The sequence below is a fragment of the Eublepharis macularius genome, chromosome 10 (assembly GCF_028583425.1).
Source record: "Eublepharis macularius isolate TG4126 chromosome 10, MPM_Emac_v1.0, whole genome shotgun sequence".
Classification (NCBI taxonomy): domain Eukaryota; kingdom Metazoa; phylum Chordata; class Lepidosauria; order Squamata; family Eublepharidae; genus Eublepharis; species Eublepharis macularius.
The window spans coordinates 94,560,586-94,584,976 of record NC_072799.1 but is presented as its reverse complement, the minus strand read 5'-3'; the positions used below and the strand labels follow the sequence as shown (position 1 = coordinate 94,584,976).

General features: G+C 44.5%; 1 protein-coding gene across 7 annotated transcripts in view; it reads left to right on the top strand.

The window, feature by feature from the left end:
• Positions 1-24,066, top strand: part of LIMCH1 (LIM and calponin homology domains 1) — a 317,657-nt gene extending 293,591 nt beyond the window's left edge. For all 7 annotated transcript variants that reach the window (XM_054990321.1, XM_054990320.1, XM_054990316.1 and 4 more), the window contains 9 exons: positions 332-424; positions 5,965-6,069; positions 6,603-6,739; positions 9,163-9,272; positions 10,083-10,206; positions 11,606-11,683; positions 18,427-18,535; positions 19,221-19,323; positions 23,422-24,066. In XM_054990321.1, the coding sequence (XP_054846296.1) occupies positions 332-424; positions 5,965-6,069; positions 6,603-6,739; positions 9,163-9,272; positions 10,083-10,206; positions 11,606-11,683; positions 18,427-18,535; positions 19,221-19,323; positions 23,422-23,447 (885 nt within the window). In that variant the 3' untranslated portion in view covers positions 23,448-24,066. The remainder of the gene's footprint in view (positions 1-331; positions 425-5,964; positions 6,070-6,602; positions 6,740-9,162; positions 9,273-10,082; positions 10,207-11,605; positions 11,684-18,426; positions 18,536-19,220; positions 19,324-23,421) is intronic.
• The last annotated feature ends 325 nt before the right edge of the window (positions 24,067-24,391 follow it).

Here is a 24,391-nt window from a genome sequence, read left to right as displayed (position 1 = left end):
TTTATGTTTCTGCTCGTGCATCTCTAGATCCAATCTGTAATGTCAACAGAATGAGGTAGGTTGAACTATGGGGGGAAAAGGTTCAAGTCATGTCTGCCGTTTGCAGTGGCAGTACTGTGCAAATGCATAATTTCATACTTAATTCCTATAAATAAGCCAGATATCATGATCTAGAAATCTGCTTTGCTTTTAAAAAAAACCTTCCTGATAGACAATAAGTGTGTCTCAGAATAAATTTGGGCTTGCAGCTCTCACTTGGCTTCAGGTAAATTAAAAAAAAATCTATCTGCCATATTTCCTGTTTAATAGCTTATGTTGGCATTTTCTACAGGAAAGGTATCAGAAAGAGCAGGACAAGTTGAAAGAAGAATGGGAAAGAGCCCAAAAAGAAGTTGAAGAGGAGGAGCGCAGATACTATGAAGAGGTATGTGAAAGAGGAAGAGACGTTGTTGTGATGTTGTTGTCTTGACTCAGAGGTAGCTCCCTTTTCTGCCTCTCCTTTTTCGTGCTGGAAAATTGCTTCAATCAGTTTGAACTCCATCTGTTTCGAGGGCTGGAAGCTTATTATCACTTCTTTCACGGAGGATAAGAGGTCTGTTGCAACTATTGCCAGGTTTGAAAATTTTAACTTATTTTCACAATTGAATTGGCAAGTAAATGGAATGCCTTTCAAATGCCTACGGGTATAAGCATAGTTTTAAGGCTAGGGCCATTGGTAGATATACTACAAAATTAGCATATCTTGGGAAAAATGCATGCTAACAATTTTCACAGGAAATGGTTATTTTCTATGGTACAATATACTTTCATTTTATGAATTGTTTGCAATAGTATTTTAGCATCAAAACGACAATCTGCCCTGCAAACTAAACGGAGCCTCCTTGTCCAGAGGCAGATGGCCACTAAGCATCAGGAGAATGTGGCTGTGTTCGTGCGACACATCTAGGTGGGCAGGGCAGGTTGTGGGGAGCTGAGCTAGAGGGCCCTTTGCTCTCAGTCAGCAGAGCAGGGGTGTTGGCTGTTTTTCTGGTTGTGTTTTGACTTTTGTGCATTTAACATTTCAAGTGAAAGAAAATGGAAACATTGACAAATGTTACTGTCTTCAATATGAGCTATTTTGTCTTTTTATTTGGCAGGTACATTAAAACATCTCGATAGCTGCTAAGATGCTAGTAAAACCTCAGACTTACACACCTATCTGGCTGTCCAACACACTCATCAAATACTTTTTGATAACTAGTTGCAATTTAATCCGCATAATAGCTCCCTGGGCTGCCACTTTGTGCTACTACGCTTAGCTGAGCACTTAGTTGTGCAAAGAGGGAGGGAGGGGACACTCTGAAGGGAAGAAGGTTCTCCATGCCAAACTGCGTGGGGAACCTCCTTCCCTTCAAAGTCTCCCTCCTTCCAGCCGGCTGGAGGGAGGGGGGGAGACTTTGTCAGGAAACCCCTGACAAGTGGCTGAGTCGGGGGTGAAGTGCCCTCTCCCTGCTGCTGTGCAGCAACAGGGAGAAGAGCATTTCACCCCAGCAGCCTGCAGTCAGCCACTTGTCAGAAGTTTCCCTGACAAGCAGCTGAGTGGGGGATTGAAATGTCCCTCTTCCTGTGCTGCGCAGCAGCAGGGAGAGGGAAATTTAAACCCCGGCAGGTTGTAATCAGCCGTTGTCAGGGTTTTCCCTGACAAGCAGCTGAGTCGGGGGTGAAGTGCCCCTGGGCTTAGACTGGGGTTTCCAGGGCAACAGGAGTTCAGACAGAGTACAGAAAGTCTGTGCCTACTGTTGCCAAGGGGATTGATTGAAAGGCGCCAGACTGTCTAGCTTGACAAATGGCTGATGAACACCACGAACAGGGCTTGGAACGAACACGTTTGTCGGGAACAGGGACTCACGAACAGCTTGCCCACAAACAGCTGATCGGGCTGTTCCTGAGGTTTCTTTGTTCGTATTGCTGTTCGCAACCACCTCTAGTGATGAATATTCTTGTATGCTTGCTTTTGATACCCCTTTAATAAAAATAATTTTTGTTATACACCCACTTGGTCAGTTTGAGATGGTATATATCAGTAGAAATCCCCTAGTTACTCCCTCTCGCTAGCTCGTTTCCTTGCACAATAATTCCCCCAGCTTGCCAGGATACAAACCCCCCCCCCTTGAGGGTAACAAATACAATATGGTTGCTTTTGATGTCTGTCTCCAAGATTTGGGTCTTCAGATAATTTATAGAATCACAGAATCACAGAGTTGGAAGGGGCCTTCTGGACCAACTAGTCCAACCCCCTGCCCAGTGCAGGATCAGCCTAAAGCAACTCCCTGAAGACTGCCAATGAGGGGGGACCCACCACAGCCCTAAGCGGTTGATTCCACTGCTGGATTACTCTTAATATGAAGAAGTTTTTCCTAATGCCCAGCTGGCACCTTCCCTCTTCTAGTGCTGTGCTGCCAACAGGAACGGCTCCCTCCCCTCCCCTAAGTGACAGCCTTTAAAATACTTAAAGAGAGCCATCCTGTTTCTCCTCAACCTCCTCATCTCCAAACTGAACAATTCCAAATCCCTCAGTCTTTCCTCCCAGGGCTCGGTCTCCAGGCCCCTGATCACCCAGGTTGCTCTCCTCTGCACCCTTCCAGTTTGTCCACATCCTTTTTGAAGGGAGGCCTCCAGAATTGCACACAGTACTGCAGGCGGGGCTTGGCCAGTGCAGTATATAGTGGGGCAGTGACATCCTGTGATTTGTGTTGATACACCCTAAGATTGAATTTGCTTTTTTCTACTGCTGCATCACACGGACTGCTCATCTTTAGCTTCCCATCCACCCGTACTCAAACATCTTCTTCACACACACAAAACACAAAACATTGTCCCCCACCCAGTATGCATGTTTTGCATTTTGTTACCTGGGTGCAGAACCCAGCACTTACCTTCTTAAATTGCATCTTCAAATCTGCTCACATTTCCAGTTTGTTCAGATCTCATTGAATTATATTTCTGTCTTCAGCGGTGTTTGCTGCCCCTGCCAGTTTGGTGTCATCTACAGATTTAATGAGTATTTCCTTCACACCACTGTCCGGATCATTTATAAAAATATTGAAAAGCAATGCAAACAGAACTGAGCACCTGGCACTCCACTGGACACCTTCCTACAATCAGACATGAGGTTATCCAACCAGTTGCCTGTCCATCTAACCATCCAAGAGTCCAGTCCATAGTCCTTCAATTCACCCATCCAAACATCTGCACAGGCTCCCAGCGGAGTTCCAGATTAGGTTCAAAGTGTTGGTTTTAACCTATCAAGCCCTTAGCAGACTGGGACTAGCATATCTACAAGACTGCCTCTCACCATATGTTCTCTGGAGGGTACTCAGGTCAGCTGATAAACAACTATTGGTGGTCCCTGGCTCCAAGGATGCTCACTTGGCCTCGACCAGGACCTGGGCCTTTTTGGTCCTGGCACCCACCTGGCAAAACTCTGTTCGCAGAAACCAGGACCTGGCAGTACTTACTATTATGGGTGTGCGTGTCAGGTTTCCGATTCGGGTAAAATACCTGAATCGGACCCGATCTGTAAAGATTCGGGATTCCCTAATTGGAGCAAGCATGATCGCCCTGATTCGGAAATCCCAAATCAAAGCTTCCTGAAGCATTCAAGTTGCTTCAGGAAGCTTCGGGGACCAGGTTTAAAGGGCCCTTTCCCTGCCTCTTGCAAGCGGAAGGTCCCTTTAAACTTCAGCTGGCTGGCGGGGGGATTCCCCCCGCGTGACAGCTGAAGTTTAAAGTGCCCCTTTCCTGCCACTTACAAGTGACAGGGCCCTTTAAATGTCCCAAATTCTGTTGGGTATTCCCCTCCTTACTCTCTTTCCCCCAGGCCTGCAAGACAGAGCTGTTCCACCAGGCACATCATTGAGGTTGGAGCTTGGTGAGCTCCTTTTGCTGGTCTCCTGCTGAGCAGGGAATTTCGCCCTCTTGATCGTCTGCCAGCCCACCTGTTATGTACGCATCACCCATCCCATGGGGTGTACTAGGCTGGGTTTGGCTTGTGGGCTGTTGTGAAGAATTGCTGCCTCTTGCACTGATTTTTATGCATTGTTTTTCATGTTTTAACGTATTTAAATGTGATTATGTATTAACATATTTTATTGTAATTTTATTTATTGATGTTACCTGCTCTGAGCCTGTTTCTGGGGAGAGCAGGTTATAAATATAATAAAATAAAATAAATAACCTTGTCAAAATCTTTACTGAAACCCAAATAAACTACATTGACAGCATTTACACAATCTTGTAAGTTTGTCATTTGGTCGTAGAAGGAGACGAAGTTGGTCTGGCCAGACTTGTTGGGGACAAGTCCATGCTGACTTCCCTGTATCATCATATGGTCCATCAGACGCTTGCAGATTAATGCCTTTAGTACCTGCTCCAGTATCTTCCCTGGGACAGAGGTCAGGCTGACCGGCCTGTAGTTCCCAGGATCGTCTTTTTCCCCTTTCTTGAAGACTGGGCTAACATTTGCCTTCCTCCAGTCTTCTGATACATCAAAAGTCCTGGAAGTTGATTGGCAAAGGATCTGGAAGTTCTTTTGAGAGTTCTTTAAGCACTCTCAGGTGCACACCCCGTCTGGGGGATTTGTAGGCATCCAGTGCAGCTAGTGCTTGTCAACAACGTCTCTGCCCATGTCAACCAGAAGCCCTGAATCCACGCCTTGCCTGCTACCATCTCTAGGTGGGCCTGTTCTCTCCTACAGGAAGAAAAGTGAGGGAAAGTAGGCATCGAGCCTTTCTGCTTTCTCTCTGTCCTCTGTCAGAGTTTCTCCATTTTCACCCAGCAATGGGGGTATTACTCCTTTTACCTTCCGTTTGCTCCTCACATATCTGAAGAACATCTTGTGGTGGTGGTGAGCCCCTCTGGCCAGTCTCAGTCATTCTGAGCTTTAGCCTCCCTGATGGCTGCCCTACTGTGCCTAGCTACCCCTAGACACTCTTCTTTAGATGCATTTCCCTCCCTTCATCTTGAACATCTCATTTTTCTTCCTTAGTTTGTCATAGAGCATCCACATTGGCTTCTTTGATTCTTTACCTCATTTCTGTCTTACTGGTGTGGTAGTGACTTGAGCCTGCAAGGGTTCTTTTAGGAGAGCCCACCCTTCACTCACTCCTTTCCCTTCCAGTAGTCCTCTCCATGGAAGAACTCTTATCATATCTCTAAGTTTATTAAAGTTTGCCCTACTAAAATCTAATATGCGTGTTTGGCTATAAACTCTATTGGCACACCACAGCAGAAGTAATTCTAGGAGGACTTGATCACTTCTTCCTAAAGTTCCTACCACCTTTACTCCGTCAACCAACTCTGTCTTGTTGGTTAATACCAAGTCCAATATGTCCGAGCTCCTTGTCGCTTCCTCCATCATTTGAGAAAGGAAGTTGTCGGCCAGGCAGGTCAGGAACTTGCACAACCTTGGACACATAGCAGAGTTGGTCTCCCAGCACCCATCAGGGAAGTTGAATTCTCCGATAACTACAAGGTCATATTCAGCTGCTCACGGAGGGCAGAATCCCCCTCATCCCCTTGGTCAGGTGGTCTGTAGCAGACCCCAACCGCAATACTGCTTGTCCTTCCCTCCTTTATCCTCACCCAGACTCTTCCCACTGGGCTGTCACTCTCCTCTTCCAGTATTTCCTGACATTTTATAATTATAATTTTGTAATCAAAATCGGGGTGGCAGAAGTAAATGAAGAGAGGTGCTGGAAGTAAAACAGCCAGCAGTGGGAGGCAGCAGAGAGGATTAACAACAGGAGGATAACTATCCACTCTTCCCCACACCAAAGGCTTCTGGAGTACCGTTCTGGCAAGACTGTACCACATTAGACAAGCCTGCCCTGATTGCTAATTGTGGACTTGTGGGGCTGGCTTTATGCCTCTTCCTCCATAGATTTTATCGGGGGCTCCCTTGATAATCCTGTTTTTCCCCTTTAGGAGCGCAAGATCATCGAGGACACCGTGGTTCCATTCACGGTCACTTCAAACTCCACTGAACCCTTTTCCACTTCTTCCTCTGTGACTGATGGAAATGGGGCAATGGTGAGTATTACTGATACTACTGGAACATAAAACAGAAATAAGGCTGTTTAAAGCTCATCTGTCTAGAATATAAAGTGAAATCTTAATATTAAGAGATTCCAAGAGCAACAGGCAAGGCAGTTTGTTTCTTGACCTGAGTTCTCTGAAAGCAGCATTCACTTAAAACAGTTCATTTGGGAACTCATAGAATTTCTGCAGCCTGCAGTGGTTTGAGTTGTATATAGCTTTTTGAAAAGCACAAGTCTCAAATGTGTAAGAATTGTGGCTCGATTCAAAATTCATAAACCATCATGTCAAACAATGATTGAGTATGATTGAGCACTCTCCAGTGCGAACCCAAAGCAGGTTACATTGTTCTCCTCTTAGCCTGGAGTGCGAACCGAAGTTCTAAGCAGCTTTCCTTCCTGTGTAATAGATATACTGTTCTCGGGTGTTCTGTACATGTGTTTCATGTGGTTTCTTTGAAAGCTAAAGTCTGGTCAAGATATGTGTCTAAAAATAATTTTCTGTTGTTCTCTCTCTCCCTCCAATAGAACATACTAGATCTGAGCAACTCTGAAGAGACAGATAAGCAAAAGGAAGAGAAAACACCAAAGAAATTATTTTGTGAACAGGAGGACACACCTTTTACACAAAACAAAGAGCATGAATTGTGGAAGGAAAACATGAGGTCTGTGTAAAGCATCACATTTTGTAGGACATGTCTGCACAGACGCTTGCTCCGTAAGAACGTATAGGCATTGCAAGTTTAGTGTATCACCCACTAGAATGCAAAAATCCTATTTCCGATTAAATGAAGAAATGTAGACACCAGGTGTGCTGTGCTGGTGCTTCCTGTTCCTCCTGCATCATTGTCATAGCCTTACCTTCTTGTGGGGGGGGGGGGTCACACATCCATACTCCCTGTTCAGTGGCTTGGATCCAAACTTGGTTTCCTACCATTGTGGAAGTGCATGTCCAGCAGTAGAAGTGGGGGAGCAATTTTTACCAATTCCCCCCCCCTGGCAAACTCCTACGTTGCCACCTCTGCTGTTTGGTGGGGGAGAAAGCCCCCTTATCCCTGAGTGCAGCCTTTCAGGGGGCACAATGGGCTGCAGTGGAAGAATGGAAGTGGGGAAGTGGTCCTCCTATCTGAGCTCCACTGCTGCTACTTTGGGCCCAAGCTGTATCCTGTTGGACTCTGATGGCAGGGGCTGAAGCTGTTCTCTGACTGGAATGTGAAAGTCTGCAAGGGAGGGGGCTGCTCTGTGGCTATCTCTGTGTTTTCTCTTTCGCCTGGAAAGCCCAAGAAACGGTGCCTCATGGCCTTGGAAGTTTCCAACACATCATCTCTGCTTTGTCCTGCTGCTCCTCTCTCGAGCTTAGCTGTTTCCTGAAGGGGGTGGGGGCTCTGGGGATTAGGCTGTGCTTAGAGTCGTGCTTGTAGAGAAACGCCATTCCTGGCAAGGAATACGGTAGGGATATGATTCGAGTAGCTTATCAGTAAAGTGCTTTAACTCATGCAGTTCCTGGACTCATGCAGTGAAGTCTTTGAGAGTTACTTGGCAGCTCCTCACATGGAGGCAGTTTGCTCATTCCTTTGTGAGTTACCCCATGCTTGAATGGTGGACTTGTGAATTGGTTTTCATTCAGGTTCATTGTGAAGTGTCCTTTCTTCATTGTTTCTGTCATTTAAGGTCATATAAAAGCACCTGCCATTTAAGACCTGTAGTGTGCATTAGGGTGCATGATTCGAGTCCAGTAGTACCTTAAAGACCAACTAGATTTTGAGCTTTTGAGAGTCAAAGATCCCTTTGTCGGATGCAAGGAGTGGAAAAAGGAAGGAGCCTTTATAATCCAACCAATGGGTGGGAGAGGTATTGTAAATTACAGTGTTAGGAAGCTAGCTATAATGCACGTTATAGTTAGCTTGATAGAGCAGGGGTGCAAAGTGCAGAAAATTAGCATCTGTAATATGAGAAAAATCCTATGTCCCGATTGAACCACTGTTCCAAATTTGCAAATAAACTCAGTTTCAGCAATCTCACATTGTAATTTTCCTTTGAAGTTTCTCTGCTTGAGAACTGCTACTCTTAGCTTAGTGATGGAATCCCCTGGCAGATTAACGTGTTCTCTCACTGGTTTTTGAATGCTGTGATGTTTGATATCAGATTTATAAGACAGATGCCCATTCCCAGGAACAATAAGGTGCTTGCTCTCTAAGAACCACCCCTTTACTTACCACAGAGAGCCTGCTATGTTGACCTCACAGCTACTGCACTCTGAATGAACACACACAGACACACTAATTTCTGTCCACTTAGAAGAGAGTCCACCAATCTACTCATCATTGCTAGCATGCTTGCTACTGAATGGGTTAGGAGTTGGTCACAAACCAAAATACGAACCAAAATTCATGACAAACCAGGCCGGTTTGTGGTTTGTGAACCAGCGGTTCGTCGGATCCCATTTCTGATGAACCACCACAAACTTTAGGCTGGTTCATTTGGTACATTGTTCAGTCCATCACTGCAGACAGCCTGGCGCCGATCAATGAGTTTCCTAGGCAACAGGGGATGGACTTCCTGCAGACCTTCTGCTGACCTAGAAGTGGTGATTTGCTGGCCCGGAAGCAACATTTTCATGAACCAAAATGAACCGATTCGTGAACCGGGGCAAGTTTGTGAAAGTTCGTGGTTCGTGAAACGTGACGAACTGCATGGTTCATTTTTTTTCTGATTTGTGCCCATCTCTAGTTAAGAGTGTAGGCTGAAGCTGGACCAGGAAGCAAAGAAACAGAGTACCTGATTCAGAAAATAAAGAAACTTTGGGACAGGTCCAGACCAATTTTTCAATGGCAAAATGGAACTTTGTGCTCCCCCTGCAACCCCCTGCACTCCATGAAATGCTGCTTCTGAGGGAGGGGGGAATCCAGAGGAATGACGGGGGTGGGGGGTTGACAGCAGCAAGAGGGAAATGGTGGGAATTGCCACTTTAGTCTAGATCCAGCCCTGTTTCTCTCTGCCCACGTTCTACTATTGGGAGCTAATATATGTGCCCCATAATTATTAAACATTTTCAAGTCTGATTGTTTCTGTCTTTCTTTGTAAGCAGCATAAATAAAGTGAGATATCTAGAAGCCAACAATCGGAGAGGAAATGAGCAAGATCATCTGACATCCATGCCAGAATGCAAACCTCCTCCTCCTTTGCCATTATGTCAGGGTATGTGAAGATATTTTTTAAAACTTGACTGAAAACTAAAACTGACACGGTCTTTTTAACAACAACTCTTGCTTTGAAAAGAGAAGCTACCATTCTGCTTCCTCGTATTATTTTGGTCTCGGATAGGATTAGGATTTTTAGATAAATGCTACATATGTTGATATTCTTACAAAGACTGATCTTCTGGATAGGATAAACAGATGAAAGCTGCTTATTAGATTCTTGTATGATAATTTCCTGTTTATTTCACAACACATTGTTTCATGGCTTCCCATTTCCCCGAAGAGTTTGCAGTTGTAAGAGGCAGCCTCTACAGGGTAAGGAGAGAGCTCTGTAATACCTGCTGATAGGTTGTCTGTGGGGAAGTAGGGAAGCACCTAGAGTGAGGCGGTGTTTGTAAGCCTCCATCAATTCCCCTGAAAGCAAAAAGCATGCATTACCCACCTGTGCCAAAAAAGTCTACTTTTTGCAAGCCATGCACAAACCAGATATTGTGCACCAACCACATTTCAATTGCCAAAATGTTTCCTTCAAACCCACCCAAACAGAGGGGTTGTGTACAGTACCTAGTAGCCCCCAGACACCAGAGGGAATTTAAGTAAGGATTGTATAGCCAGCAATATTCATTGAGGGTATCTTCTGGCAATTTGCTAAACAAGAGACTAGAGAAAATGCTGTCTTATAAATTGAGAGCCATAACAATATTATTTTAAGAGGTCCACGACTTTTTAAACACAATTTTAAAATGTGTTTCTGCCCAGTGGTGGTTTAACCCACAGCTATTTGCCTAATTTGAATCTTCCTTTTTAGAAGTGCCATCAAATCAGCAGTTATTAACTAAACAGAGTCCATGTGTCTCAGACACAAGACAGAAGACGTCTTCTTTGAGGAGTAATTTAGGTCTGCCAATCAATTCCACAAAAGAAGTTAAGAGGTAGGTGATGTAGGTTTGCTTGCTCGCTTGTTTTCTCAGTCTGCATTGTAAGAGACGTATGATACCACAGACTCCACTGGCATGGATGCTGGGAAAGAAGAACATCTCTTGGAAGGCCTGTGTTCCTTGACCCTGTCTAAAACCTTTATGACTAAGAGGCTTTCGTGAAAGAGCACCCAATATCCAAATATATATCTTCCAGCCTCTCCACCGTCCAAGAAATAGAGTCGGAAGTCCGTTGCATGACATGATTAAACAGGAAATATTAATGGCCCTTGAAAAAGCAAGCGCATGTTTGAGCATCTGCGAAACAAACCTTTGAGCTGGCTGGTTGTCGGGCACCACTTGAAGTCTTTGATCAGTGGACAGTACTTGGAGCCTTTGAATAATATCCAAGAGTGAGAGGCTCGAAGATTATAACAGAAGTCATTTGACTTTGGACTGATAATTATAGCCTCTGCCCTAACAAGCGGCAAATTCATGGACGTTTGAAAGAAGGACTATTCAGAGTACACTCGGACGGCATTATATACTTACCGGAGTTAATTGAAAGAAATATTGATTATCTATGTAAATGGGTTATTTCTCCTAGAGTGATATTTGGAAATTGGGGTAACTATAGAGAAGATTTTTATCTAATTTGCACATACAGATATATGACACTTGTATTGGTTAGTTACATGCTGTATCATTGAATATTATGTTGATATTGTAACAGAGAGAGCTTGTATATATATATTTTTTTATACCTGTCTAAAACCTTGTCAAGGGAGAACAACTTGTGATCTATCAAGGGGAAAGGATATGACATCTGACAGGCAGTCTATCGAAAAGGTAGATCGGATGGTAAAATGTTCCAGGCCTGTATTACTTTAGATAGCAGTAATGGATTTCTTGGAAGCTCCTCCAAATAAAAAAATTGGGGGACAGTGGGGGTTCCAGCTAAGCCTTTGCCCTGAAATATGTCGGTGTGTGTACTATCAGATTATCATTAAAGCTTTAACTCAGGCATCCTTGGACTCATGCAGTGAAGTTACTTGAGATCTAAGTTGGCAGTCCCTGACAGTAGGGAGATTATTTTTACATGAGGGACCACTCAGACATGTGACTCGCTGATCGCAATTCATAGTACTAGGGTTCAAGAGCAGTTTTAACCGTTGAACTGTCGTTTGCATGGACTAGGCTGTGACTCAGCCACTGGTCAGCAGATTGGGCCCCTGAACCTTCTGTCCCTGTTGCAACATCCCACCGCCAGAAGTCATGCCCCTGTACAAACAGGAAGAGTTCTTAAAAGCTGTTGTTAAACAGGAGACTGTTCTATAAATACTGTTTCCTGCTTGCCAGTGAAGGGCAGAGCTTTCCCTCTTAACGCTCTGACACTTTTCTGTCTTGTGTTTAGGGCCAGCTGCCAAGAGACCTCCCAGACTGGGCCGCCATCACCATGTTCTCCTGTGGTACAAAGCCAGTCACCCAACAGGTAAGGAAAGGTCTATGAGCTCATTCGCTGCTTTCATGATTTCCAACCAAGACTTCCTGTCTAGTAAATGCACTTGATTTTGCTTGCTTACTTAATAGTGCAATCCTAAACATAGCTGGACCATTCTAAATCCACTACTGTCCATGGGATTACAAGGGTGTAACTCTGTTTAGGATTGCACTGCAGCCTCCTTCGGTTTGTCGTCATTCTTCTGTGCAAACCCACACTGGGACTATGCAGGTGCAGGCCAGCCACAGAGAGAGATCCTTTAGCTCTACAACTATTGGGGGCGCTCTGACCAGGCCCCACACGTGCACAGTGTTTTCCCGCTGAAATGCTACATTGTAGGTTCGAGCACCCCACCCTTTCCCTCAGTTCTTCTCTCGCTGCTTTAGAGAGAGGTTTGTACTTCGTTCTTTCCTTTGCTTTCATTCGTTCTCACCTCTTTCTCCTTACTCTTAGACTATCTGGACATTATGTCCCAAAAAGCCTTATTCAAGAAATGCTCCAGGTGTGACACCAAGATGCTGCATTCAGATGTGCGTAGCCTGTGCCTCCTTTGCTTAGGCAAGTGGCACAATGTGTCAACTAGTTGAATATGCCAAAAGTTTACTTCCAGGGCTCACAGCAATTGTGCCGCTTGTCTTAAAGCTGCCATGTGGGAGACGGTGCTCTCCAGGTTGGGTAAGCCAACAGTAAGACCATCTGTTGAGCATGATCCTGCCTCTCAGTCAGATCCCGCCACGATCCGAATCGGATCAAATACCTTTATTGGCATAACAGGACAGACATGTGCACTGTCAGCAAGGAGACAATCCCTAAGACTGGGTGCATGGATCCAACAAAGCAGCAATGTTCGGTTCCAACCCCATCTTTGGAAGCATGCTTGACTAAGACCGTGGTCACTAGCAACTGCCTGTTCCATAAGTATGTCTCTTCTAAGAGACACTGCCTGGATCTGGGCCACTCCAAATGGGCTTCCTTGGAATCACCAATTAAAAACAAAAACAAAATCCATCCTCCATGTCCTCCCACTATAAACAACGGTCAGCTTTATCTACTCTGTCCCTCATTGTCAAGGAAGAGGCCATTATGCCTCTATCTACCCCTTCACCTCCACCCACCCCAGCTTTGCGTGAGTAGGGTGGGAGCCCTACGAAGAACTTTGATCAGATTTATGTTACAGCTGAAATGGAACCCATGAAATCAACTTTGGTTCTCATGGCACCGGTTCCATCCATTTCAAGAACCTTATTTCCACTGACATCTTTGGCCGCCTCTTTTTTAACCAGTCTTATTCGTGGATCCGTCCAGCTCCAACAACCACCCCTACTGTGTCTGTTCCAGTGCCATGGTCCTTCAGTACATCTGGCCCAAGTCCAGCCCCAGAAATTTATTTCATGGTTACAGAATGTTTCCAGCACTAACCTAGTCAGCTCCTGCGGTTCCAGCACAACCATCACTCCTGAAACTGACCGCCACAGCTGCCACAGCTACCACCACCGTTCTATCCACATCACCTGTCTATGTCTGATTCAGAAGAAGAAGCAGCATGAATGTTGGAAATGTGAGAGTATGCTGGGTTCATATTTCCATATGTGGTGGACATGTAAAAAAGCAGTGGAGTTCTGGAAGATGGTCCACAGAATGATTCAACAGACACTTAAGATTTGTTTACCCTTGAAACCAGAACTCTTCTTACTAAACCACATACTGGTTCCAGTTAATAAAAACCAAAAACACCTGATTTTGAATATAATTATAACAGCTAGGATTTTATACGCGGGCTTCTGGAAAATGACAGTTACCCCAACACAAGAAAACCTGATCGAAAAAATACTTGAGACAGCTGAAATGGATAAACTTTCAAGTTTATTGAAAGATGTTGATATTATAACACATAATGACATTTGGGAGCCATGGTACACCTGGATACAGAAGAGGATTGAAGAAACCTAGTTTTTAGTCAAGATGAAGACTTTTATGGACAATAACTAAAAATAAATGGAAAAATAGAAAATAATAGCTGAGCCGCAGAACACAAGGAGGTGTCTGTAATAAGAATTATGAGTCTGAAACATGTTAGATTGAATGGTGCAATGTGTTAAATTTACAAATATATGACTTTTTCTCCCCTCTCCCTTCTATTCTGTATCCCTTATCTGTTATTAAAAAAATGGCATTTCTCCACATGAGTGAAGGATTCATCTGTTTTTTCAGAGAATAAGAAGGTCTCCTCAAAAGGAAAATCCTCTATCTTGCTCCATTTATCATACAGTAAGGCTGCTAACTGCAGCCAACCATGATGACGCAGCACAACTGCAGAGGCCGTGGAGCATGCAGAGCATTCGGCTGCGTGCTTGCCTGCTGACATTTGTTGCTTGGCAAGTTTAAGAAACTCGCCAGGGGACACGAATCAAGGATTTTCTCTCTTCCAGAAGGTCTTGGGGACAGTTCGAGAGTCTCTCCCACAGGAAGAAGTTATAAGATTCCCATGATAGCCTGAAAATTAGTACTTTGGAAGTTCAGGACTGCGAAAGAATAAATCTTCCTTCCGATGCTGTTCAGTTTCCTACCCTTCCTGTCTACAGGGGAAGAGTGGGAGCAATATTTGCACCTGGACTGAACTTCTTCAGCTACTAAAGATGACGGCCGAGGGTGAGTGAACAAAAAGGCACCATCTTGCTGTTTCATTTTATAATAATGTTCAGTCTTTGGTAGCAAGCATGGAGGCAGGCTTCTCCCAGATGCCAAGCGCGGTATCGAGAAGATCTTCTCCCACAGGGAAGGCTACAGTTGCTGGGGACTCAGAGTAAAGTGCTTGTAGAACTTTATTACTGGGGTTTGCTGAGGAGGAGGAGATGTCCAAGTCTAGCACTTTGGCCACTCTCAGCATTTGTTCTTAAAAAAGCCTAAAGTCCTCATTAGGGGATGAAGAGATTTCCCCCATGGTATCCTCCGGAAGGATCAGAAGCTAAGACCGAAGTGACGTTGGAATGAGATGCCGCTTCTTCTTCTTCTTCTTTTTTTATAGAAACTTTTTACTCTGTTTGTGGAGTTAACTTTCTATGGGCTGCAGGGGGAGGGGCCAGTTCTGGAGTAGAAGGTGATTGGAGGGAGAGCGAGTCAGTTGGTGGAGGGGAGTTGGAAGTGGACCATTGGTGGCTGGAGAGGGGAGGGAGGGATGGCTCTGAGGGGAGAGGGAGATCTAGTGTAACCCCAGGCATCAAAGGACTGGGCCTGCCCTACGCAACATCTAATCAGGGCATGAGGGAGAGAGAGGAGGGGTTTCTGTTTAGGTTTTATTAGTCCTTCCGTTCACTGTTTATTTACCTGTATATAGTTAACAGTGCAATAAATGAGTTTTGGAATTTATGAAGGAAGAAAGCTCTTCTGTTCCACACAGTCCCCCAACCGCTTGGGCCCACTAGCAGAGGAGGGGAGATTAGGAGGCTGTCCCGCCTAACCAGGACCCCATACAGGGACTGTGGTGGCAGTGAATACCCGGAGACAGGGAAGAGAGACAGCCCCTTCAGGTGCCTGGCCAGAGGCGAAAAGGGAGGGGTAGGCAGAGCAGGGTCTACCCGTGGGAGGAAAGGCCCCGATTTGCCACAACTCAAATGAAGAGGAATCACCAATTAGATTTTGTAATTAGATTCATGGTTTGCAGTTATGGACCTCAAGGATGCTCACTTTCATATAACCACAACAAACCTCAGGGCAGATTCACTAAGCCAACTGTTCTGGCCACACCACACATGGTCGATCAAAATCGAATATATATGTCCCTTTTTCCATCAACGGAGGTTCGCAGATGTTGATCTTTTTGCCAACTCCACCAACACAAAGGCTGGAATCTTTTGCTCCCTGGTGGGATGGGATCCCTGGGGGGATGCATTTCCAATTCCATGGGACCAGGGACTTTACTATGCTTTTCCTCCTACCCCCTTACTTCCAAGGGTCCTGGGCAGAATCAGATTTTTCCAAACACAATGTATCCTTATCGACCTGTTCTGACGCCATCGGGATTGGTTACCTACCCTACGGGACATGGCCAAGGGACAATTCCTTCAGCTGCCACTACCACCGGACCTCTTAGGGGTCAGGTCTTCCACCATGACGTAGCCATGTGGCGTGGCGTCTGTTTCCCAAAACTCTTCCTTCTCTAGGGAAGTGACTGAGATCCCCTTGAATGCTGGCAAATCCTCCACTAGGTCTTCCTCTAAACTCAAGTGAGATAGATTTGTTAAATGAGTCACCAGAGGGGGTCGCTCCCCCTTCTCCTGCCCCCTTTTTATTGTGTTTGATTACCTTCTCTCTCTACTATGAAGTAGCCTGTCAGCCTCCTTGGTCAAGGTGCATCTAGTGGCCATTTCAGCCTTCCATGAGCGCATAGATGTTTTTTTACCACCATGCCTCCAGGCAATTTCTAAAAAGGGCAATTAATACTCCCCCCCCCAGAATGACCCCAGCCCCACAATGGAAGCTCTCTCAGCCCCACCCACCTCACAGGGGGTTCATTGACACCCTGTGAGGTGGCATAATGACATACTTTGTAAACTGCTCTGAGTGGGTGTTAAGTCGTCCTGAAGGGCAGTATATAAATCAAATGTTGTTGTTGTTATTTCGTTTTAGCCCAACTTGTTGCTACCACTGTTTGAACCCACAGGACACTGTTTCATCGCACTTTTGTCAGAGAAGGTAGCCTTTTGGTGGCCATTACTTCCCTCAGAAGGGCGGGAGAATTGGGAGCCCTCAGAATGGACCCTCCATTTCTACAATTCTTTCCGCAAAAAGTTATTCTATATCCAGCCTTCAGTTTCTTCTCAAGGTGGTTTCCAAATTTTACCTCCAACAGAAAGTAACTTTACCAGTGTTCCTTCCACACCCCACATCAGATCCTGAATGCACACTCCACACCTCGAATGCCAGAAGAGCTCTGTTGTACCACTTCCAAAGAACAAAACTCTTCTGAAAATCAAGAAGAGTCCAGTAGCACCTTTAAGACTAACCAATTTTATTGTAGCATAAGCTTTCGAGAATCAAGTTCTCTTCGTCAGATGCATGGTACAGAAACTGGTCAAATATAGAAGAGGAGGGAGAGAAGGAGAGGAGAGAGAAGAGGCAATTGGGGGGGGGAAGGGGAGGGTGCAACCAAAGGGGAGGATGCACCCTCCCCTCTCCCCCCCTAATTACATCTTCTCTCTCCTCCCCCGTCCTCTTCTATATTTGACCAGTTTCTGTACCATGCATCTGACGAAGAGAACTTGATTCTCGAAAGCTTATGCTACAAAAAAATTGGTTAGTCTTAAAGGTGCTACTGGACTCTTTTTGATTTTGCTACCACAGACTAACACGGCTAACTCCTCTGCATCTGAAAATCAAGGGCTCTCTTTATTTGTTAAGACAGCCCGCGCAGGGGCCTACCTTTTTCTAACCAGTTTCCCTCCAGGTGGATAGTCACAGCCATTAAACAATGCTACCATTCAGGCAGGGTCCCCTGTCCAGTGACTATTAGAGCTCATTCCACCAGAGCCCCATTGTTATTCGCTGCCTTTCTACGAGGAACGCCACTTCAGGACCTCTGTCAGGCTGCCCCCTGGTTGTCAGCAGACACATTCATCCAGCACTACTCGGTTGCCACAAATTCCGGATCAGATGCAGCTATTGGGAGTGCTGTACTTCAGTCTCTGTTTATCTGAGTTCTTCTCACACCCAACCCCATTGGTGAGTAGCTCATTAGACTCCCAGTTTGGGACTGCACAGAAGAACTACAACAAAAACAGTGTAACTGTTGTTCATCAGGTGTCTTCTGTGCAGGCACACATTCCCTCTCTCCTACCCTGCTGTAAGAATGTTTTTCTCTTTCCTTTCTATGCTCCACAGCAGCTCAGGAGAACTGAGGAAAGGGTGGGGGGAGTGCTCTGACCTACAACATAGCATTTGGGCAAGAAAACACCATGCATGCGTGTCGGCTGGTTGGAGCACCCCTATAGTTGTAGAGCTAAAGAATCTCTCTCCGTGGCTGGCCTGTGCCTGCGCAGTCCCAATGCATGCCTGTGCAAAAGAAACTTGACGAGCAACAGGTAACTGCAACAGTGTTTTCTTGAACATATTTCCCATACTGGTTTTGGAAACCATCAAAGCTTTCCTCGGGGCTGCTTTGAAACATGAAGTTCCAGCGTTGCAAAGGATGGTGGATCTGAAGGTTGGGTATCCAGTTGATTTAGCTGCAGCATCCTAACAACCCACCATGAATGTGGGACACCTAAAAAGAGTCCTTGTTAGACGATGGGTGAGTTTATACAGCAAATGTAGTTGTCGCATTCTCTGTGCGTGGGTGCGTCAGTGAGCTCTGGATCTCCTGCCTGTACGTCGACAGAGAGGCCTGACATGGAATCCACATGGATTGTGCAATCTGTGCTTTGTCCACATGGGGGCTCCCTATCTCCCTTTCCTGGACATGTTTCCTATAGGCTGGGCTGTTTCCCCGGCCTCAGCATCTGTACCCCAATACAAAGGCTGTTGCAAAGAAACAGCTTTGAGAGCCCGTCGTTGACTAATGGCATTATTGAGTTAAAGCACATTCTGCAAACACTTCTCATATTGTTGTTCTTAGTGGGAGCTCGTTCTTGTTTGTCAAAGATATGAAGGTGTCTCACCACCGAACACATCCCATGCACGCACGCGGCACTTGCAGATCAGCCACAGTATTTAAACAAATATATATTTTGTTATTTTAGGTCTATCAGTGGAAGGAAGCTCTGCTCTAGCTGTGGACAAGCTCTGGGGAAAGGAGCAGCCATGATCATTGAAACCCTTGGTCTTTATTTCCATATTCAGTGCTTCAGGGTAGGATTTCATAATACGTTCTCTCTCATGTTAAGGTGTTCCTGGACTCCAACCTGGCTCATCTCCCCAATTAAAGGTTTCCTTCCAGGTTGCCAAAAAGCTTCTGTGTTTTATTTGTAATTGTGAGGATCTGTGTGACAGGCCACCCGAGGCTTTGGGTTTGCTGAAGCATTTCCACGGTTGGAATGCTTTCTACCTGTGGAGCACAACTTCCTTACCTCCCCCTTCCCTCTGCAGCCCAAAATTTCCCCTGAAATGCTGTTCCTGAGGGTCAGGGGACTCCCAAGCTGCAGTAAATGGGGGGGGGGGAATGAGATAGAGAGAAAGTTGTGTTATGCAAGGAGAAATCTTTCCGTCCATGGAAACACTCTGTTATTCAACCCATTACAGAAAGACTTGAGAGAATCACCCCAACAACTCTTTCTGCCATAAAACCGGTCATTCTTTTTATCTGAGAAAATAAGCCCAAATCAGGTATCTACACTTCTGACAGTCATTCAGTCTGCTTAAGAATTCTGGCAACTGTAGTTATTAGTGGGGTAGGGTGGGGAGGTGGATAATCTAAGAATTTTTGGCACCCTGGCCAAAACACTATCACAATTAAGATGATATAAAGCCAGTATCAGTTTGTACTATAGATGTACTCGGACAAGTCCTTAACTGTATCTATTCTTTTAACAAATAGTGTGGAATTTGTAAGGGTCAGCTTGGAGATGCAGCCAGTGGAACAGATGTCCGGATTAGAAATGGTCTTCTCAACTGCAACAATTGTTATATCAGATCCAGAAGTAAGTACCAAAGTCTGTTCTCAATTTGATATGCATTGTTTCTTTTTCTTTTCTACGCTGAATCCTGCAGCTATCATATCATCCTGTCTAATATAGATTCAGTCATAATGCAAAACCATAATATTATTTTAACTGTGGTTAGTTTGTGAAACCAGGGTGCTTCGACATATGCTGGTTTCATTGCCTGTACTCTAGCTGTATGTCTCTGTAGCCAGGAAGTATTATGAGGGCATTGCCAAGATTAAGCCAGGACATCTGCATTAATACATCACAAGAAGCCAGAGTTACGATTAACTGTGGTTAATAAACCAACTTCAAACCACAGTTTCAGACCCTAACTAACATAGTAGGTCTCAGACAATCAGAATAACTCACTAAAAAAAAAAAGAAGAATAACTCACTAACTAATTTTGTGTGAGGTCTGAGTTGAGGCATGCTCTTGTCCTGATTTAATTTCTTGTTAGAAAACACTTGAAACATAAGCCAAATTTTACCCCCAAAATTGCATTCCAGGGTAGTTTCCTGCTTTCTGTTTGGAAATCTTGCAAGAGTAATGAATATTTTTTTAAGACTTAGTGGCTTTGCATCAGATATGCCTTTCCCTTTTCATTTTTACTCATACTTGCAGTTGCTGTCAGTGTCAAAGGGGATGGGATGTTGTTTTGGTAGATTAACAGTATGATTCCCTCTCATCACCACCCCCAAAACTAGTGGCACATGGACAGGGGGTGCTAGCCTGAGCGTAATCTCTCCACACTGATTCAGTAAAGCGTTCTTATATCTGCCCAAGCTTTACACTTCCTGCACCTTTGTTAACTGTCACAAGGAGTTCACGCTGAGGGGAGCAGATAAAGGAATGGACTTGTGCTTCCTATGTGGGTCTTGGTTTTGATGTATGTTTGATTTTTTTTTCCTTTCACAAATTACTGCAAATAGCTCAGAGGAGATGGAGACTTGTTAATGGCCTGCTTCCGTGATAAGTTTTACCCTCCCCGCAGGCCCCGTGCACTGAGCAAAAAAGAATCCAGAGTACCTGATTATATTTTGAGCTCGCCTACAACTTTTCCAACATGCCACCTGGCCTGCCAATAGCAGCGAGACTCCAATCTGGAGAGCCGGGTTTGATTCCCCCCTCCTCCCTTGAAGCCAGCTGGGTGACCTTGGATCAGTCACAGCTCTTTCAGAGCTCTCTCAGCCCCACCCACCTCACAGGGTGATTGTTGTGAGGATAATAATAACACACTGTAACCCGCTCTGAGTGTGGCATTAAGTTGTCCTGAAGGGCAGTATATAAATCAAATGTTATCATTGTATTATTCTTAATTCTTTCTGCAAGGAGAAAGGCTTCTACCTGCTAGACCACAGAGCAAGGCTATCCATAACCTCTGCCCTCTGCATGTCATGGCTGATGAAAGGAATCCTAGCAAGGGTATTGTTTCTGGAAAATACTTTCTGCTTTTCTACAGAGGAGAGGAAGAAGAAAAAATAAGTGCTACAGTGCTACTTTAGATGGATTTTTTCTTTATTTAAACTATAAACAATAACATAAAAGCTATAGACAACTAACAGAGAAGATAAAAAAACAACATTCTAACAAGAAAACACACTAACAATACATAAAAAAGTGAAAAAAGGAAAAAAAAACCCTTCGCTGCAGTGCTGCTTTTGAGGCTCAGAACCCATTCCACGATCTGAAACTAGGGGGCGCTGTTGCATAGCATTTCAGCCTGTACAAATGAGATCATTCTGGCTAGGAGATGCATTTTTTTCTCGATACAGCCACAGTATCAAACGCGGAAAAATGCAAAAATAGCTAGTTAGACACAGAGGTCCTTTTAACTCTTCAGCTGCCTGTGTGACTCGGAATCTTACTCTCTATCGCTCACTAGAACAGGAAAGGCAGCAGGTAACACTGGTCCGCTGGAGGACCCCCGGCCACCTTCTGGCTGACGGCCTCTTAGCTGCCGGATGCTGAGCTGGGTGAACTTTGGCTGAATCCAGCCGGACTTTTCTTAGGCCGGAGAAGATACTCAGGATCACTTAACTCACATTAATGGTGGCTTCATCCATCCTGACGTGGCACTCTTGCTTGGTAAATTTAAACTAGATCAGTGGATTGTGGAGAGTTTAGATTTTTTTTTTAAAAGGAGCTCATTCGGAGTTGGGTCAGTTGGTTGTAGTCGGTGAAATAAACGTGGACCCCAGGGTGCATTTACCGTTTGTATATTTGCGTAAATGTTTTCCAGGCCTTGGAAAACTGCCCAGGCATTCTTAGTGCCTGCAAAATGTGTGTTTTCCAGTGCTGGCCTTACTATCAGTTGTCTGCATGCAAGACTGACACTGGAGTTGCAAACATATTAATTTCCTTAACAAAAATCAGTAGCAGTACTGATAACTTATAAGCAGGGCTTTTTTTCAGCTGGAAAACAGTGGAAGAGTTTTGGCACCTCTCCCTGCAGCCCAAGACTTCCCTACAGGCCAGCTGAAGCCCGGGAAGCCCCAAACAGGCTTTAAACTTCAGCTGAGAGGAGAGGGATTCCCCCCTCTCAGGTGAAGCCTTCTTTCCTTCCTCCCTCCCTCCCTTTTGCTTTCCTTCTTTCCATGTCTTTTCTTCTTTCTTTCTCTTCCTCCCTCCCTCCCTCCCTTTCTCTTTCCTTCTTTCCATGCCTTCCTTCCTTCCTTCCTTCCTTTCTCTCTCTCTCTCTTTCTTCTTTCCCTCCCTCCCTTTCTCTTCTTTCCATGTCTTTCCTTCTTTCTTTTTCCTTCTTTCCCTTCCTTCCTCTTTCCTTCTTTCTCTTCCTTCCTCCCTCCCTCCCTTCCTCTTTCCTTCTTTCCATGTCTTTCTTTCTCTTTCCTTCTTTCACTCCCTTCCTCCCTCTTTCCTTCTTTCCATGTCTTTCCTTCTTTCTTTCTTTCCCTTCCTTTCTCTTCCTTTCTTTCCTTCTTTTTTCTTTCCTTATTTCCATGTCTTTCCTACTTTCCCTTCCTCCCTTCCTTTCTCTTACAAGAATATGTATTGGGCTAGATATGTTGTGAGCTTGGTAATGTTTAAACAGTCACATTTTAATAGTTTAAATGGCTGCTTTATTAAACAAAATTTAAATCTCCAGAACTACTGGAGATTTCTTTTTCATGACACTATGATTACAAAATAATTGCTCAGGCTGTTTGCACAGATCTCTTGCACATTTATTCAGCTCACCCAAGACCCCCAATCACTTGTGCCTCCCCCACCTTCACACATTACAGAGGATGCAGGTTGAGTTTGGGTCCCCCCTCAGTGTCACAGTCAGGCACAAGTCGCAGCTCCTCCTCAGTCCCTGTGTGTGTGATATCTGATTGAGATCAGGACCACAGATTATAGGGAGAAGGGCCTCAGCTTCCCCCATGACATTTTCCTAACCTGAAATGGTCTGCTGGGAAAACCCACGTGTAACCTTTATGCTTTCTAAAGTATGTTCTGGGGTGCAGAGAAAAGAAGAATTCATGCACAAGAATGGAGCCGCAGGGAATAAAGTCAGGCAACAGCTTAATCTCTAATTAAATATACTGTCTTAGTTTTGCCTGTATGCTATATTTATCTACTCAAAACAGTGATAAATAAGGGGGATATCAGAAGGTTTTCTCCCTCAGGGCATACTCTTGAGCAAGTTTGTTGCTTCTGAGATACTTGATTAACTTCATTTTCTTTTTTCACTCATATTAATTTTGTGTTAGAATATTCATTGATTTTTGATGTTGCCTATATACTTTTAAACTATTTGCCTGTTTTTTTGGAAACTAACCAATGGTCCATGAAGTGGACCCTCTGGGCCCCTGCTGCAGCCCAAAGAGAGAGAGGCCTGCCTTCCGTAATGTAGTGGATTGAGGACTGAACCACCTGATCAGTATTTGAACATATGGTATATAGACAACGTCTGTGAATTGACTTATTTTTAAATATATGGATTTTATAGATGCTTAATGTGTAGACCTGCCATTATTTGTTGTCATAGTTTTTATTTCTATTTTATGAGGTTTGTTTTAATTTTTATAATTTTTTTAAAAAAATTAAAAATTAAAGAAAAAATGGATTTCCTTTTTTTAAAAAAAATATAGCCACAGGTCAGCCAACAACTTTGTGATGTGGATCTCTGCGCCTTGCTTACAAAAGTGCTCGGTGAGAAGGAGGGTCACGGCAGCGTCCCTGCCGCTGCTTCTGGACAATCACTCCTAAGTGCTTCTCCCCACAGGCTTCACGGCCCTCGTCTTGAAAGAAAACGTGACGTCAGCTCCTTTCCGATGCAATACCTCTTTTCCTTCCTTAATTCACTTGCCTCGTGCGTATGAGGCGCATGTCTGGACACTCGGCTCCCTTTCTTCCCGTGAGAGAGTGCTCTGTATTGTCAGTGACGCATGGTTTCAGAGTCTGCTCCTTTTTTGTGTGTGCAAGTAACAAGGAAATAAAGATGCAATAAATCTGTTCTAGAACTGAGGATTTTAAGTTTATACAACCTTTGTAGATGTTCTGTAACATGCCAACATATTAATCTAATTTAGGTGCATTAAGTGGGGGGAGATTAAGCATCACAGAAAGTGACTTTTCTGTTTATTATTGAAGCAAGAACTTGTGGAGGTTTTTTAAAATTCAAAGACACTACTTTGATAAGATATACTGTAATACTGCAATGTTTTACTATATTACCTTCAGTGGAGGGTAGGAATTCTATGAATAAACTATTGCACCTTTAGTCATGCAATTTCTGTGTGCCTAAGATAATGTTTCTAATGATAACAAGAAAAATTCTAATGAAGGTATATCCACAGAAAATAATATCTGCCCTTAGCAGTTGCAAAAATACCTGATTTAGTAAGACTAGTGCTAACCAGTTGTCAGCCTGCGAGGCAGCTCCTTTCCTGGGAGTAACCGCATGTCCTCTCGTGGCCCTGTCCCATTTTCATCAAGAGTGGTGAAATATTTGTCCAGAGGTTCACTGACAGAATAACATCTGTCCTTTGGAGTGTATATAGGATAGGCCTAGTATACGTTGCAATTATGAAACCCTTACTACCAGGCAGCATTGATAGT